General features: G+C 35.1%; 2 protein-coding genes and 1 long non-coding RNA gene across 17 annotated transcripts in view; 1 reads left to right on the plus strand and 2 right to left on the minus strand.

Annotated features, from left to right (window-relative positions):
* The window catches only part of LOC147831476 (uncharacterized), a 35,650-nt gene that overhangs the window by 4,159 nt on the left and 13,402 nt on the right, over positions 1-18,089 (plus strand). Inside the window, exons 1-6 of one of the 4 annotated variants that reach the window (XM_087303695.1) lie at positions 92-215; positions 299-610; positions 2,090-2,389; positions 2,455-2,577; positions 3,357-3,421; positions 9,480-10,672. In XM_087303695.1, coding sequence (XP_087159821.1) covers positions 170-215; positions 299-610; positions 2,090-2,389; positions 2,455-2,577; positions 3,357-3,421; positions 9,480-9,527 — 894 coding nt within the window. In that variant the 5' untranslated portion in view covers positions 92-169 and the 3' untranslated portion in view covers positions 9,528-10,672. Of the gene's footprint in view, positions 1-91; positions 216-298; positions 611-2,089; positions 2,390-2,454; positions 2,578-3,356; positions 3,422-9,479; positions 10,673-18,089 lie in introns of those variants that run through there. The other 3 variants (XM_087303693.1, XM_087303696.1, XM_087303694.1) reach the window with 3 other exon arrangements.
* zgc:113298 overlaps positions 1-18,089 on the minus strand; it is a 59,630-nt gene that overhangs the window by 1,149 nt on the left and 40,392 nt on the right. For 2 of the 10 annotated variants that reach the window (XR_015521189.1, XR_015521188.1), the window contains exons 6-9: positions 13,216-13,400; positions 2,430-2,545; positions 2,072-2,315; positions 1,546-1,614 (exon numbers count right to left, since the gene is read on the minus strand). The gene's annotated coding sequence lies outside the window, so the exon portion shown is untranslated. Of the gene's footprint in view, positions 1-847; positions 1,615-1,982; positions 2,316-2,429; positions 2,546-13,215; positions 13,401-18,089 lie in introns of those variants that run through there. The other 8 variants (XR_015521195.1, XR_015521197.1, XR_015521190.1 and 5 more) reach the window with 7 other exon arrangements.
* Positions 15,060-17,793, minus strand: LOC141380152 (uncharacterized). Of its 3 annotated transcripts, none has more exons than XR_015521594.1 (6): positions 17,734-17,793; positions 17,307-17,413; positions 16,218-16,338; positions 15,956-16,046; positions 15,665-15,707; positions 15,060-15,567 (listed from the first exon to the last, which is right to left on the minus strand). It is a non-coding gene; the product is annotated as an uncharacterized LOC141380152 (long non-coding RNA). The 3 variants fall into 3 exon arrangements; XR_015521592.1 differs by having other exon boundaries at positions 15,956-16,041; positions 16,218-16,344; XR_015521593.1 differs by having other exon boundaries at positions 16,218-16,344.

Consider the following 18,089-nt stretch of genomic DNA (forward strand, 5'->3'; position numbering starts at 1 on the left):
GTTTAAGGTGACAATTAACTAAAGTAGCATTAGTATGTAACCATACATCATTGCTAAAGAAGAAAGTGTTCATTTCAGCCAATAGGAGGGTCAAACTCTCTTGTGGGTGGAGTCATGTTTTCAGAGGGGAGTTTTTATCCACCAATCTTTCACTGAACGTCTGAAGAAAATGTTTGGCATGTTTGCTTTATGTTTGTGCTGGTGGTGTTTAGCTGGTAAGTTTAATATGTAATATTTCACACAGAGAGAAGCCTCAAACTGAAGCCTTAAACTGTTTATATATCTGAATGTTTTCCAGGTGTGTTTGGCGAGTCTGTGTCAGTGACAGAGGGAGATTCGGTCACTTTACACACTGATACTCAAACATCTACAGATGACATAAGATGGACATTTGGAGCTGAAAACTCTCTCATCGCTAAAATTAAAATAAAGAAGCAAAACCTCTCCACATATGATGGTCCTGATATGAGATTCAGAGACAGACTGAAGCTGGACAATCGAACTGGATCTCTGACCATCATGAACATCAGATCTGAACATGCTGGAGATTATAAAATGCAGATCAGTGGAGAAAAAATTATAATAAAAACCTTCAGCGTTTCTGTCTACGGTGAGTAGAGCTTATCATTTGTGATTGATCAGTGCTGATCAAACTGTCGTGTTTTCTTAAAAGAATATTTAACACAGTACTAAAGTTAAGCTTCATCAGCAGGATTTAAAACAAACACATTATATAAAGAAATTTAGAGTTATCTGTGCACAACTTGTAATGCTAATAGATTATAAGCTAGCAAAGCAGAAAACCATAAAACCAGTCATAAAGGTTATTTAGATTCTTTTTTTTTTTGTATTCATACACCTGAAAGCTGAATTTTTAGATTTAATTCGTTAGGAAAAAAAAAATTGTCGAGATACACAACTATTTAAAAAATATAGAGTCTGAGGATGCAAAAACATTAAACTTTGAGAAAAAATGAACTGTCTACATGAAGTGCTTAGCAGTCCAAATTACTAAACAAAAAGTCATTTTTTATATGTTTGTAGGAATTGGATTAGTTGGCATTTCTGTGTGGAATTTGCATGTTCTCGCCCTGTGTTGGCGTGGGTTTCCTTCGGGTGCTGCGGTTTCCCCCACAGTCCAAAGACATGTTGTACAGGTGAATTGGGTATGCTAAAATTGACCGCAGTGTATGAGTGTGTGTGTGAATGAGAGTGTATGGATGTTTCCCAGTGATGAGTTGCAGCTGGAAGGGAATCCGCTGCTTAAAAAATATGCTGAATAAGTTGGCGGTTCATACCGCTGTGGCAAACCGAGATTAATAAAGGGGCTAAGCTGAAAAGAAGATGAATGAATGGGTCAGTTGGCATTTCTGTGTAGAGTTTGCATGTTCTCCCTGTGTTGGCGTGGGTTTCCTCCGGGTGCTATGGTTTCCCCCACAGTCCAAAGACATGTGGTGTCTGTGAATTGGGTAAACTAAATTGTCTGTAGTGTGTGTATGTCCTGGTCCTCCAAATTTTGGGTTTAGTGTTGGGCTAACGACTCACCTCATAAAAACTAGATGTTACGAAACACCAACATGGTGCGGCTAAATATCAACTTCGATATAAATGGCCCTGGGAGAGAGAAAGAAAGAAAAAAAGAAAGAAAGAAAGAAAGAAAGAAAGAAAAAAAAAGAAAGAAAGAAAGAAAGAAAAAAAAGAAAGAAAGAAAGAAAGAAAGAAAGAAAGAAAGAAAGAAAGAAAGAAAAAAAAGAAAGAAAGAAAAAAAGAAAGAAAGAAAGAAAGAAAGAAAAAAAAAGAAAGAAAGAAAGAAAGAAAAGAAAGAAAGAAAGAAAGAAAGAAAGAAAGAAAAAAAAGAAAGAAAGAAAGAAAGAAAAAAAAGAAAGAAAGAAAAAAAAGAAAGAAAGAAAGAAAGAAAGAAAGAAAGAAAGAAAGAAAGAAAGAAAGAAAGAAAGAAAAAAGAATGATGAATCAACTTTAAATTATGTGTAAAGCTGTAAATATTTAATGGTAAAAAAAAATTATTAAAATGTAATTAATATTATTTGAGTTCTCTGGTGTAGTATTGTACTTCTCTGCTGTTTTTCAGCTCGTCTGCCTGTTCCTGTCCTCATCTTTAACTCTTCTCAGTGTTCTTCCTCCTCATCTTCTTCAGTGCAGTATTGTTCAGTGTTGTGTTCAGTGGTGAATGTGAGCGCTGTGAGTCTCTCCTGGTACAAAGGAAACAGTGTATTGTCCAGCATCAGTGTGTCTGATCTCAGCATCAGTCTCTCTCTACCTCTGGAGGTGGAATATCAGGATAACAACACTTACAGCTGTGTGATCAACAACACCATCAGCAACCAGACCACACATCTGGACATCAACACAGTCTGCCAGCTGAATGATGGTATGGTAGTGTCAAAATACTAGTTTAAGTAGAAATTCACTTTTAATAACAATGGTCTCCTTCAGGTCCTCCAGACTCAGGATCTCTGCTAGTGTTGATCTCTGCTGCTGCTGTGGGATCTCTGCTGATGATTTCTGCGATCGGGATCTTCTGCATCTGCAGGAAACACAGAAAAACAGATCAAGAAGGCAAGTGTCACCTGCTGTTTTAATAATAACATACTAAATATATGGTAAAATGTATTCTAAATATTTTAGTGAATTAAAAAGGTAAGCCACAATTATAAAAATAAATAAACAATACTGGAAAAAATGATAATTCATTATGCGTTCATTTTTCTGTGATAATTTATTTTATGAAATTGCAATATTGAGTATAAATTTATTAGGTGAAATGAAAAGCTCTGTTTGGAATAAATTCATAATTTTAAATTGATTGCAATGGATTTGTAGGTGAGTATATGGATATAAAATATAAAAAACAGTAGAAAAAAAATAAAAAAAAATTGATGAATACAGTAGAGCAAATATATAATAGAAAAAAACAGTGGCGCAGTAGGTAGTGCTGTCGCCTCACAGCAAGAAGGTTGCTGGGTCGCTGGTTTAAACCTCGGCTCAGTTGGCGTTTCTGTGTGGAGTTTGCATGTTCTCCCTGCCTTCGCGTGGGTTTGTTTTTATTTATATTTATATTTATATTTATATTTATATATATATATATATATATATATATATATATATATATATATATATATATATATATATATATATAAATAATCCTCACTGAAAAAAAAGATGTTTGCTGTTTGTTCAAACTAGCTATTTAAAATAAGCTCAAACGCAATTCATAAGTTTTTTAGGACTTAAGACTTAAATGTTTTATGTTCAATCCACTTAAATTTAAGTTAACTTTATTCCTTTATGTTGTCCCAACACAATGTTTTAATGATTTTTTTTTTTGTTTTAATCAGTTGAGATTCGATCAGAGATCAATTATGCTGAGACGGTGTTCAACAAAAGATGCGAGCATGAATCAGTAAGACGCTTTAATATTCATTCATGATTATTGTCAGTGTATAAGTGGATTTGTCCAAATGTAACCTTCGACTACAAGTCACAAGGGTCTTTTTTTTATTTAGACATCTGATATCTAAACATCATATGAAATCGGAATAAAGCTTTTTGTGTGGTTTGTTAGGATATGATGATATAGATAAAACTATTTGAAAATCTAAATGCTCAAACACATAAAAATTTAACTTTAAAAAATAAATAGAGAAAACCACTTTTAAGGTTGTCCAAATATATTGTCAGTTGTCAATATAGTTTTTCCCTCTGTAAATAAAGTTGATATTACACCTTCAGGTTGTCACGATCCTGGAATTCAATAATAATCAATACTGAAATTTTTAAAACGTCCATTTCCTGTGAACACTGAAGTGCTGTTGAGCGCATTCTTAAACGGTGCTTATTTGCCATTTTTTTCACGTGCTCAACAGAAATGACTGTGATTGGCTGTGAAGGTCATCTGTTAACCGAACTCACCGCTGTTTACAGTGTGTAACCACAGATACAGGGACACTGTAGTATTTCAAATGTACGTTGATTAGCTGGTTTGTCTATAAACTGACATACAAGCGATCCGCTGATGAATCACAGCTTTAAAATGGTCCAGTGTCCCTGTATCGGTGTTTACACTCAGTAAACAGCAATGAGTTTGGTGAACTGATGAGCTTCACGGCCAATCACATTCATTTCTGTTGAGCACAATGGCAAATCAGCGCTGTTTAGGTATGAGCTCAACAACGCTTAAATGTTAGCAGGAAATGGACATATTTAAAATGTCAGTTTCTCTTGGTACCGAATTCCAGACATTTTGACAACCCTAGTATAAATTTCACAGTTCTTAACACTTAAAGCAGAATGGGAAAAAAACTAACAAAAAGTTCTCATAATTCTGGAAAGGAAATGGAATAAGAACATACTAATGGAACACACTCTGCTTTAAGCTGTAAGAATTAAATTTAATTTGTTTCATATAAAAGCTACAAGAGTCCTTCAGTCAACAGCAGTGTGTGACTTTGTCCTCGTCTTTGTTTGATTGATGATCACATACACACTCGCCAGCAGGAATATAGTGTATTGTCACTTTAAGAGCAGTTCTGTTTGTTTTTATTTTCACGTCATTTCAGTCTTAACTCTTTATGTTCCATTATTTCTTAATAAAAATGTCATGGTTTCCGCTACATTTATTCTTCCATGGCAAGGCACAACACCAAAATTCATCCCGCCATGGCTAAATTACAGCTTCTCATTCAAAACATTCAGTTGTTTTTTTCTTTTATAGCGTGTAATAATCACAACAACGCGTATTAAAAGGTAAACGAATTACAACAGAGTTAACTTTTCAGTAACCATAGTAATGCTGTGCGTTGTTTGTATAACCCTTAAAGGTGACATGCTGACTGACTGACAGGAATAAATATTCCTAGCAAATCTAATAAATGCTGGAAACAAATTTGTTACACAAACACAGAGCGCAAAACGCAAAACGCAGGGCGCAAACGCTTTCAGGGCATGTCAGAACGCATTTTTGCTAATTTAAGGATGGGAAATCTGCCTTGCGCCGTGGCGGATGGCCTAAAAGGGTTGAGTTTATTTTCTTAATGAGTTATAGGTGTGTTTTGAGAATAAACCAATCAGAGTCTCATCTCCCATTCCCTTTAAGAGTCAGCTGCGTCGCGCCAAGAGCGCATTCGCTATTTACAGGACACAAAGTAAGTCTAAGTAGAAAAAATGAGCATTTCACTAGCAAACAGTTAACAGTTGACAGTTTTTTAACAGAAAACTGTTAAACAGAGCATCTACTGCATGAGAATGAGAGATAATGGAACTACTTTCACTTTCGCTCTTAAATAGGGAAACCTTTACGCACAGACATCAATTAGTCTATAAATAAATAAATAATTTTGTTTGTTAAGCGCAAATATTCATTTCAAAACTATTTCTAAATTCAGTTCTAATTTCCAGCAAACGAATAAATGAACAATAATAACAAAATGTGCTCAAAAACCTGAGTGATATCCTAAAACACATGCTGTGCCCCATATGTCTAAAACTGACAGGTGAGCAAATCTAAGCTTGTTTTTAATAAAACAAATATGGATATAATAAATAATACTGCTAATAATAATAACATTATACAAAAGCAAATTGTTATGAATAAACTGAAAAAGCCTCCCGAGATGAAGAAGACATAAGAGCAGTGATTTTTCATATTTATGTAGGCTAGAAAATAATATGTTTGTAATATTTTAATCCTTTATATTTATATCCTATATCTATTCTTATATATATATATATATATATATATATATATATATATATATATATATATATATATATATATATATATATATCCTTAATATTACATTTTTTTCATATGTAAAGATATTTGCCTATTGCTCTCTTGTGCGTATTAAGCAGTGTGTAAGCGAGGCACAACTCTGCGCTGGAGTTTAGACCGGGTTAGTTTTGGTCTAATGAAAAATCTAATATAGTTTCTCAAAATGGCAACGCGCCAGCGGTCCGCCTCAGAACGCCTTCCTTTTTAGACCAGAACGCCTATGGGCGCACAAATGAGCGCTAATGCATTTGCTATTTAAACAGCGTAGCGCAACGCCTCAAAACGACTCTTGCGCCAAGCTGAAACTACCAAAAGACTATTGCGCCTCGCGCCACACTGCGCCGGGTGTATGATAGGGCCCTAAATCACACTTCAGCAGCGTTTATTTGAGAGCGCACAAGAAAACCTGCTCTTGAGCAGCGTGCACAGGCAGAGGAAATTGGCGCGCAAGCAAAGAGATTTGCATGCTCATATTACATAAATGCGATCTCGACTTGTAATACTGCGCTCACAACATTTCTCCATTTGTCATTGAAATAACGCCATAGGTGGTTGATAGATCTGCCACCACAGCTGGAAAAAAAATCCTAGAGAAAACACTGGGGGTTAATGTAAATAATCACAAAGCATTTATGTATTAATTTGACAATTTAGGTGCTCACGTTAAGAAGATGACTCTACATGTGTGTGTTCTGCTTGTCTCTGCGTACACACACAAACACACAACAGTATGAGTTGTCTTCCACGCTTTTAAAAACATGTTACAGTACATGCTTTTTCTCATTTTCATGTGAAACTTAACTTCCCTGCTGAAAAAAACAGCCTATGCAGGTCAGCTGGTTTTACTGGTTGACCAGCCTGGTTTTAGAGGGGTTTTGGCCATTTCCGTCCTGGTCTTAGCTGGTCAGGCTGGAAGGTGACCAGCTAAAACCAGCTTGACCAGCTTAGCCAGGCTGAGAGCCCTGTGAAAACCAGCTACTGCATGTCCAGCTTAAACCAGGCTGGTCAAGCTGGTTTTAGCTAGTCATTTTTCAGCCTGGCCAGCTAAGACCAGGCCGGAAATGTCCAAAACCCCTTTTAAAATCAGGCTGGTCAACCAGCTAAAAACCAGCCAACCAGACTAGTTCAAGCTGGGGGTTTTTTCAGCAGGGTTTGCAGAGGAACAAATGCGTATGAAATGCGTGCTGGAAAGGAGGCAGGATATGACACAAATCTTGATAAATGTTTTGTTTTGTTTTTTTTCCAGCTAGAATTGAAATCGATGAAATCGAAAAATTAATTGAACAGCCCTAAATGCATGTACACATTTCACATTTAAACTAAAACTAGAGTATCATCTTTACACATTGTTCACAGCACACCTCCATTTACTCCTTTTGATATCTCTCAATATGACACAGAACAGCTGACAGTTAATAAGACTGAAATAAAAAAAGTAATGCATTATTCACTTTAGTTACTTGAAAAAGGTAATCTGATTTTATAACTCTCAGTTTGACCTTTGGGTTTGTAAAAGGTTTCTGAAATTGAATAAGTATAATAAATAGAAATACTAAAAAAGTCTTTCTTTAAATGTAAGACTGCATGATGGAAGTATTTTTGTATAAATATGTGCTTTTTTTTATTCAGAACATGACGCATGATGGAATACTTTAGCCTCCAACACCACAAATGTGGGTTTAGTGTGTAAAGTGCACTACTTGTTTCCAGTCTTGTCTTTTGCACTTGATGTTGCTTGCATGCACTTTCAAGTGGCCAAAACCACAAGTTTGGGTATTAGCACAGGTCCAAAGTCCCTTTTAAACTTGGCAGCCACCTTTAAAACACTTTCAATTCCTTTTCATTTCTCCTAATAGCGGTTTATGAAGCTTGAAAATAAATTTTGCATTTAAAAGTAAAATGTCAAAAGTGTTATTTTTAAATGCTCTAAACTCATTTTTTAAGGTTGGATCTGCCAATGTGCATTTGACCAGTTTCTATTCACCTTATTCTCCGCCGACGAGTGGGCGCTGCCATTTGAATGTTTTTGGCTCGAGACCTTCGGTCGCATTCACTTCCATTCATTTTTTGACTTTGAAAACTGCTCATTACGCTGCTTAATGATGCAATTTGATATTTTCTTATTATAGTATTCTACTTGGTCTATATAGTCATGCAAACATTTGTTTGTAGAGCAAGTAGTTTGACCGTTTTCTGCCGTTTATTATTCCCAGTCATGTCTCCCATAGGCGACTGAATCGGAAGTTCTAAGACAATCGCGAAAACAGGCGCACTTCCGCATTTTAGAATAAGGTCAATATCAACCAAAGCTTCTAATGGCAGTGATAGAATAGTAATCGATGATCTTTTATTTTGAACAATTTTCATGCAAGATGATGAACCCTAAACACAGCAAAATGCAGTTTCTTAAAACTAAAAAGCGCTGAAATAATGAAATGGCCGCCCAAAGTTCTGACCCAAACCTGATTGAAAATCTATGGAAAATCCTTGCAAACAAACTTCTGGATAAGAAACCAAACTTTTAAAAAGACCAAAGAAATCTAGCAGGCCCAGATTGGCTAATCGGGAGGACCGGGAGAATTCCCGGTGGGCCGGTCTGTTTTTTGGCCGCGAGGGCCGGTGTCCCTAGCTGCTTGCACTCTCAGCAATTACATTTTTTTTTCTATTTATTTATTTGACCATATCTTTACTCTTTTTATTCATTATTTTGCCGCAGTGCCGCTCTTTTTATTTATTTTCTCGCAGCCCCGTGAGAAAGATGCAGCCTGCAGGTTAACTAACGTTAATGATGATGATGTAATGTAACTATCGACCCAAACAGCGGCACCTTAGTGAATATAAGAATTCGAATAAAATGAATAAAACACCTGCTCAATGAAAATCAAATGATTCACTACATTAATAAATCTGACATAACTTGTTCAGAAATCTAAAAATGGGAGAAAAAGATTGAGCCATCAAAAGAAAGTAGTGCTGTGTCTTAAGGTACGCAAGTCATTAGTTATTTTTTACCCTCATAAGAATAGAGCCATTGTGGTCCAGTGGTAAGGATGTAGCTGTTCATTGCCGCGGACCCGTGTACGAATCTCACCTGCAAAGTTTTTTTTTTTTTTCATTTTTATTGTTAAGCCATATAATACTGTAAGGGCTGTTGAACATTTGCATTTCTAAAGCAGCTGTTTTCTTGAAAAAAAAACGTGATAGTGCCATTAGAAACTGAATTGGAATCAGTCGTGAACTGAGGTGGGCCGGTCTGGCTTGAAACTCAAGGGCTGAAAATGAGTCCCACTCCGGCCCTGAAATCTAGAGATGTCCTGAAGTATTTTCTGACGTACTCTTGCTCACTTCTTACTCATATTTGACTGCAGTAGCCAGAAATGCTCATTATAATGCTTCACGCTACAGTCATTGACATTCGCTAATGTTTATCACAGTGTTTTCCACAAAATATCACACAAAACCAAGTACTTTGGTTATTTTGTAAAACACTTTCTCAGAATTAAACCCTGTTTTTTTTTTTTTTTTTTTTTTTGTCAAAATGTCAACATGAGAGTCTAGCATGGAGCACCAACAACTATAATGACATTGAAATATACAAATTCTGCAATATTGATCTCCACTGTATACTGTATCTAAAGCTGATCAGGGTGAATTTTAGATTAACTGTTTTATTATGTGTTTTTCACAGAAAAGTAAAGAGGATCATCAGGTGCTGTATGGCCAAATCATGACATGAAGATAAACTTTAATATTTTGGCAACTACCTCACATTGGGAGTTTAAGAGATTTGCATGTGTGATTGAAGGGATAGTTCACACAAAAATGTAAAGTTACTCACTATTTACTCAGCCTCTAGTGGTTCCAAACCTTAATACAAGTTTCTTTCTTCTGTTAAACATAAAATAAGCTATTTGGAAGAATGCTGAAAACCTGTAACTATTGACCTCAATGGTAGGTGAAACAAATACTATAGGTGTCGATAGTTACAGGTTTACAGCTTTCTTTAAAATATTTTCTCTTGTGTTTTACAGAAGAAAGAAACTCAAACATGTTTGGAACAAGTGAAGGGGGATTAAATAAAGACTGAATTTTCAGTTTTAAGTAAACTATCTCTTTGTAAAACAAATTACTGTTCATGTAACAGTGTTTTTAACACCTTGCCTAATTCACATGGCTCATTATTTTAATGATAGACTGCTAAATCCTTATGTGTACCTCAGGTGGAACATCAGTGTGACACATACGTGCAAAATACTCACCAGGTGTGAGAATGCACATTTCTCAGTTTTTCTATTTATGTCTGTGGTTTGATATGCTGGACTAACAGCTTCTGCAAAAGCTTGTGAAGGTGCGATGAATGTTTGATCTTTTTATGAATGCATGCATGTGTGAAAAACTTGTGGCTGCTTTTTCCATTCCAACTCATTTACAAATGACACATAAACATCCACCGTTTGACTTCTGCTCTACATACAACTCAATAAAGAACTCATCAGTGCTCATAGTTCATAAACAAAGATCAAATCAAGTAGTTTTATTACCATTAAATATGAAAATATCAAAAACGTATACAAGCATAATGGTTTCTGTGGTTTTGCTGATGTGGTTTGGCTTCAGTAATTATTTAATTTCACTTTTAAAAAGAAAACATGCTGTTGTTGTTGTTGTTTTTTTTTTTAAACCTCTCTTTGTCTTTAATCATACTATGTGAATATAAGTCCTTTTATTTTGTGGCTCCTATCATGCTGATATCTGATGGATATGTGGAATTTACTGTGCTTTTATCCATTGTGTGGTCCAAGGTAAAACAGAAATTGTCAAAATGTGGGCTTCGCTCGCTCATATTTTATACAATTAATAAATAAACTGTGAAAATTAAAATGAATTTCTGTGTGTGGGTGGGATTTACATCCCCAATGTCTCAGCTTTAATTGCTTTTATTATTAATAATTCTAGATAAAAGTCTGCAGGTCTGCTGCACCTGTCAAAAATAGAGTTTTTCCGTCACTGGGGGCTCATACTGGTACCGTTAAAAGTATAGAGTACCTAAAAAGTCCAAAAATGTATAATTTGAATTTACGTTAGTTTAATTTAGATACAAGTGTGGCCTTTTTTTTTTTTTTTTTTTTTTTTTTTTTTAAAGGTACTGAACATATTGGACCTCCAACTTAATATCAGCTCAGTAAAGGGAGATATTCTGGCATTTGATGCTGATTTAGCTGAGGATGTGAATCTTAAAACAACTAGGATTTTATATTTTACCTTTTTTTTTTTTTTTTTGTTACATGGCTGATGAGTAAATAGGACATTCTACCAGAAACGTACATTACCTGTCCCTGAATTAAAAACAAATGAAGTGAATAAAAAGTATTTAATTCCAAAAATGTCTAAAAATGGACTGATGGTTGCTTTCTGTCATTTGGTTCTTTATTAAAAACACTTTACAAATGTACAAACCCTGTCATTTTCCTTATTCTTCACCCAAATTAATCTACAGCTCTAATAGATTTGTTGTGCTAAAAACTGTTATTTAGACAAAATAAAACTTCAGAAATAGCAAGTTTAAGTTGTTGTCATTCACATCAACTTAAACTGATTAAAAACACAAAGTTATAAATAAATTCTACAAATATATAATATAAATAACTACAATTGTCCCCGTGTTTCTGTCAGTCTTGTCCAGGGGTGTAGTGGACATTTTAAGTGTAGGGGACTATTTAAGTGTGAAAGTGTGGGGCAGATCTCTAAGGTCGAGTGAGCAGAATCTGTCAGTTCCAAATTCTAGGCTGAACAGTAGAGGGGACAGAGCTTTCTCTGTGGCAGGTCCTCGGTTGTGGAACACCTTGCCCCTTGAGATCAGAATGGCTCCATCATTATCCATTTTTTAAATCAAGTCTTAAAACCTACTTTTTTAGCCTGGCTTTTTAATATTATTTTATTAGTTCATTGTACCGCTAATTTTTTACATTTTTACAGATATTTTGCTTGCTTCATTTCTATGTTTTTATATTCTGTCTTTTTATTTCTTTTTATCTCGTCTCATGTTCAGCCCTTTGGTCAGTCTTGTGACTGCTTTTAAATGAACTTGAAATGAACTTCAAAATATTAAGTGTGCATAAAATCCAAAAGTTTACATTCATATAATTATTCATCACCCGTTTCTAAACGGTCTGTCTCTAAAAGTGATGCCCCTGCTCCTGTCACATTTGCATTAAATTGAACATAAAAGCCATGCAATAAACCTTTAAGGCTATTATGACTCAAAGGAAGTGACATGGTTTGATGGAGAAGCTGACAGCGATCAATGGGTGCATTTTATCATTGACTTGTATGATTCTATGCTTGTTTTTGTATGATTTTGAGAAAGACAAACTTAAAGGTCAAGCCCTGTCACTTTTTTATAAGTGAAAATGTACGTTTCTGGTAGAGTAGAATGTCGCAAATGATGACAGAATCCCCTGCTGCTTTTGGGTGAACTATCCCTTTAAGCGCGAGTCATCACCAGTTACGTACTATGGTACTATAGCACTATGTACTATGTAGGAAATACAGTAGTGAACATGAAGTGGATCACAGCCTTTCATCAAAGTTGTCTAAAAAATATTGAACGACACATATACTTGTCTTAGGACAATTTTGATCAACTTTAAATGTTGACTACTGTAGGGACCACCTAATTACCATTATTAAAGCAGTTAGTATTTCAAGTACAATATGATAAATGTTGGGAAAATACATGTACTGTACTACCTAACGTAATATTTTTTTTACTTAACATATAAATGGCCAATACACTTAATTGTAACAGCACCAACTTGCTCAGATTCAAGTCATATGAGACGTGACGGAACCTTCAGTCGCTAAATGTAACGAACCCAACATAACTGAAAACAAAAACCGCATACCTGTGTTTTACCGGATTCTGTCTGTCTATACTGTTCAAGATTTGGCTGGATGTTTTTGTGTTGTATGTGTATAAATCCGCGGAGCAGGTGTAAAAGCGGTTCAGCTTATTTGACCTCATTCTTCCAGTGCTGACAGGGGCGCGCTTCAGCTCGGCTTCTGTGAACGGAAGCCCCGCCCTCTTAAATCCGATTGGCCGTCACAAACATTCTGACAGTGACGTGCGCCACTTCGCTAACCCCTTGTTCAGAACAAATTAAATCTATTTTAAATCAAGTTGGCGCTGGCTGACGGAATATCCACCATGCTAAAACAACATTTAACTGTTAAATCATAGCTTTTAATCTCTTCCAGTATCAGCAACAGTTCCAACAAGAACACCTCAAACAGACGGTGAAAAGCACATCATGTGTCCTTAAGACATTTATTTAAAAACTTTTACTTAAAAATGAATTGAAAACCTTGTTTATTGTAAGAAAGGAAAGCAAACACAGAAAAACAAAAGAAGACAAAAAACTTACCATCAACTCTTGCATCAACTAACCCTGCGAGGAGACTCAGCTCATTAGAGTTTATTCGCTTAATCACGGTTCTCCGTCGTTTCATTCTCTTCAGTGATGTTATTGCTTCATTGGCCTGAGTCTGAGTTGTGAATCTCTCACATGTCCATCAAATGAATGTTATTAGAATTATCAGCAAAATTTTCCTGTTACAGAATGATCACAAAAAGCAAAAGAACTGATAAACGAGACTTTGAATTGTATTTGTTTATATGCAGTGTCTAAAATAAATAAATAAAGTTTATTTTGGGTTTATTTCAAAACGTCATCTGTACTAAATCTGTATCTTCACTTCAGTAATAAATAATTAGCCTACTGATTTCCACAGAACAGTATTAGGCTCCATTTATTATTTCTAATAACAGGGTTTCTGCAGGTTTCACAGAGGTAAGTTTAAGACTTAAGACATGTTAAAGACCATTATGAATAAAATTTTAGACTAATAACAGGGTAAACGCTAAGGATTTTTTCGAATTGTCTAGAAAAGAAAAGATTTTCATTTGCCCTATCAATTTTTTAATAACTTAATAAATTTGATAATACAATACATTAATAAAAAATATATAAAATTTTGTAGATTTTATTTCATAGAAAAATATTTTAAATATTGTGTAAAAACAAGCAAGCTCTACTTTTATTCATACACTTTTTTCCCCCAACATAAACTTTCTTTAAAATAAAAAAGAAAATTAAATGTTTTAAAAACTATAATAAACTAAATCTATGCACAACAATCTGTCCAGGTCTCTGTCCGCAGCAGTAAATACACGGAGAAATTTTAAACAAATGTTATTGTAAGGAAAACAATTAAACCATTATGATAGAGTTAATTTCCTTCTTAATTAAAAAGTTTGATTGAGATGATTGTTGGTGACTGTTTTTGCCAGATTTGGTAGCAATACATGAAATACAAAAGAAAATTAAGACCTGTTTAAAAAAAGATTTAAGACCTACAACACAATATTTCAGTAAATTTAAGACTTTTTAAGGCCTAAAATTTAGTTTTGAGATTTAAGACTTTTTAAGGCCTAAAATTTTGTTTTGAGATTTAAGACTTTTTAAGACCCTGCAGAAACCCTGCATGAGACACTTCTTAAAAATAATCGAAAGGTTTAAATTATTTAGTTATTTTGGGAGACTTTTCATGTCTTGGTTTATTTAGGAGCTTTATTGCAAGGTATGTTCACACATACGAGGAATTAGTTTTCGTGTCAGAGCTTCTAAAGTGCAACAGAATGACAGAGACAGGACAAAAATAGATAATAATTTTATTTTAAAATAGGAGTAAATAGTGAATGCAAATGTTCAACAGTATGTACAAAATAACAACTATATACAACGTTATATGTGCTGCTGTTACTGTATGTGCAAATTGTCAATGTAAAATATGTTTTTAAATAAATTTGTGTATTTGTACAAAAAGTAGTGATGTTTGTTTTACAATTACTATCGCAGAGTGTGTATGAGATAAATTGCCTCAAGAAAGTTTTCCTTATTTAAAAAGAACAGTAGTGCTAATTCTAATAATTATAAGTATTTAATTGTACACAGCAAAATATGGGGACCCAAAACAACTCTATGGGTGTTAATTTCAACACTTTGAAAGTGTCTCATGGGGTCCACTCAAAACAGAGTTAAATCAACACTTTCAAAAGGGTTGGCACATTGACACCGAAGTAAGGGTTAATTTTAACTCTGGGCAGAGTTAAAAAATGTAACTATATTTAACACTGCCTGGTGTAATATATTATTTTATTCAACTCTCTTGAGTGTAAATATGGTAAAAAACTCAAATAGACTGTAAATTACAAAAGAAAAAACATTTTATTTGAAAACATTCACCACTTCAACAATTCATTCAGTTTTTAAAATGCAACAATGTCAAATATGCTTTAAATGTTTTATTAGTACAGACAGTATCAACAAAATATGTATGACCAGTGCTCAAAAAGGCTGTTTTAGTCCTTTGGTCCAAACTTGATGTTTCATCAGTTTTCTTCTGAACGCATAGTTTTCTTCTGAAATTACATTTTAAACAACTTGGTGTGCAAATCTTTCACTTCGGGTGTTTCCTTGGTCCTCCATATCAAACACAGCAGTTTAAATGAAGGTATAAATGCTGGAAACTTGTGTGAAAACAAACTGGAGCTAGGAAATCTCATCAAGCATGTCCTGTGAATGAAGTGCTTCCCAGCCACAGGATGACCTTTTTATCCATGACGATGTAGTAGCTGCTGATCGCTCGTCTGGTGGTTCCTGATGCACGGATATAGGGTGATGCTCTTCTAAGAACTCTTCAAGACTCCAGCATGACTAAGATAAATGTTTGAAAACAAATTGCAATCAAATTCTATGATATATTTAATAGAACATTTAAAGTAAATAAAACATTTAAGAAATCTAAACTCACCTTTTGAAAATTTTCATGATGATCCACAACTTGACTCTCCCAGCTGGTTGAGGTGACAGGATATGGAAAAGTAGAAAAAACACATACATCACTGTTGGATCTCCAAAAACAATTAGGTTAATCACTATGACTTTTCTATCTTTTATATCATTTAGTGATGCTGACTTCCCCAAAATATTGGCCACAGTGTAAAAAATATTCATAAACTTACAGTTTTCTGTAAGCGTGTGCGTGTGTGTGTGTGTGTGTGTGTGTGTGTGTGTGTGTGTGCGTGCGTGCGTGTTTCTTTACCAGATTCAACTTGTTGGGCCCTTTCAGGACCAGTATTGACGCCACCTTTCCTGGAGTCTAGCAGATGTTTCAGGTCCAAATATAATCTTAACTATTAGGATAAGCAGAAGAGGAAAAGTGCAAAGCAAAGAGCAAAACATTATTTAAGTAATAGTTCACCCACAATACAAAACTTATCACCTTCATGTCATTTGTTATTCTCTAATGCTCTAATACCCTCTCAGCTTATTGTGAAACAAATACAGAACTTTATCAAACATACCTTCATTATTATCACCACATATGACCAAGAAGGTGTGCTTGGTCATTTCACCAACTCTGGAAATACACCATCCGTCTCTAATCAGCCACCGTCACAGGGTCTTGTGTTATTGTATAGAGAACTGTGGCTGTTAAAAAACAACAAAACATTAGTATCTAACACATATGCATAACCTTCAGATAAAAAAAGAGAGATGAACATCACAAAGTATGCCGTTACACATTTTCAGATATATTTTGATTCAGATGTTGATTATTGATAATAAATCTACAAATCAAACCTGTATCATCATTAGGCTGCTCAAATATGAATCAGTTGATTAATTTTACAGACAGGTGGCTGTTTACAACGCACTAAATTGTCTTTAATAAAACGGAAATGTTGTGTACAGTACATGCTAAGTTTAGCCTAGTTGTAAGCACAATATCATGCGGGAGAAAAAGCTTGACTAAGATGTTCCTGACTACATAAATAGCCTAACTTACTAACGTCAGACATCCCGAGTTGGGAAAGTCATTTTCGGGGGATACAGGGTTGATTTGCGGGAGGTAGCGGGAGAGATGAGTACCTGAAGAGCGGTGGGGTGACTTGCGCGCGACGTACCTAAAGAGCGGTGGGGGTGACTTGCGCGCGACGTACCTGAAGAGCTAGGAGGGATGCGGTGGAGAGGGGTGTGCAAAGTGTTTAATGACCGGGCGGGAGACGCGCGATTTCCGGGAGATTATCATTCATTTGCGGGCATCTACTTAGGCATCTGGGAGTCTCTGTGCATTTGCGGGATAACGTTAATGTTAGTCCCGCAACTTCCGGGAGACTTCTGTAACGTCAAATGTCGGAGAAAGTGCAAACGCGGTCATTTAAAGACATTAATGTTAACATTCCGACTTTAATGGTTGTCAACACTTAATATAATTCAAGCGTACGTTATCACGCGAGTCTATGGACTAACGGTATATGGACGGCCACGAATGAACCAGTTTAAAAGGGCTGCGGTGTTTAAAATAACCAAATTAACATACACGGATAACAAACAATCATATGTTTTAGTCAGGAAGCCTTTTACAAGTAAGCATATGTTCATTTACTCACCAGATATGTTTTAGAAACTCTCCAGAGCTTATGGAAACCGTCCTGTGTTGCCGTTAGCATCCGGGAAGAGTAGGCTAGGCTGCTCCGGGAATTCCCTCGCTAGTTTGCTTCGAATTAAAGGAGAAGTGTCGATTTTATTTTACAGATGGGTAACAACGCACAAAATGGCATTAAGCGTGACAGAAATGTGTTGAACAAGTACATTTGATGTTTTTATGCACTATGTATGCGTGAGCACATATAAAAACATTCTTGAAAAGAAGTCGATAGTAATGCAGTTAAGCTAGATACACAAACGACCATGAATGAACCGCAGAAGATTAAAATTGTCACTACATTCTAAAGTTATTAACTTAACAATATGTTTACAACTGTATTTCCTTAAAGAAAGTCAGTAAAATACCAACATTTAGGTAGTTTGACTCACCAGTTGCTGTTCTAAACTTCAGATGGAAAATGGCGTCTGGAAAATTCTTCAGTGACTGGGGCTGCGTGAATTCCCGGATGTTGGAAATAACACCACCAAGTGTAAAAAAGATAACTCCTTGATTTCGCACTGAATAAAATCAATTCTAACTCTTATTATATTCATTTATCAAAATCTAACTCTTTAACGTCAACACTTTACTCTAAAATGCTTCAACACCGAGAATTTAACTCTGATGAATTTGCTGTGTACATGTGATTTTTCTAAATTAACAAAATTTGAATCAATAAACTAACAGGCAGCTGCAGAACCAAATGTGAAACCAAGGGTTTATGTGCTGTTCGTGAATGTGACCA

Source organism: Danio rerio, chromosome 22 (genome assembly GCF_052040795.2).
Source record: "Danio rerio strain M-AB ecotype USA chromosome 22, GRCz13ab, whole genome shotgun sequence".
NCBI classification, from domain to species: Eukaryota; Metazoa; Chordata; class Actinopteri; order Cypriniformes; family Danionidae; genus Danio; species Danio rerio.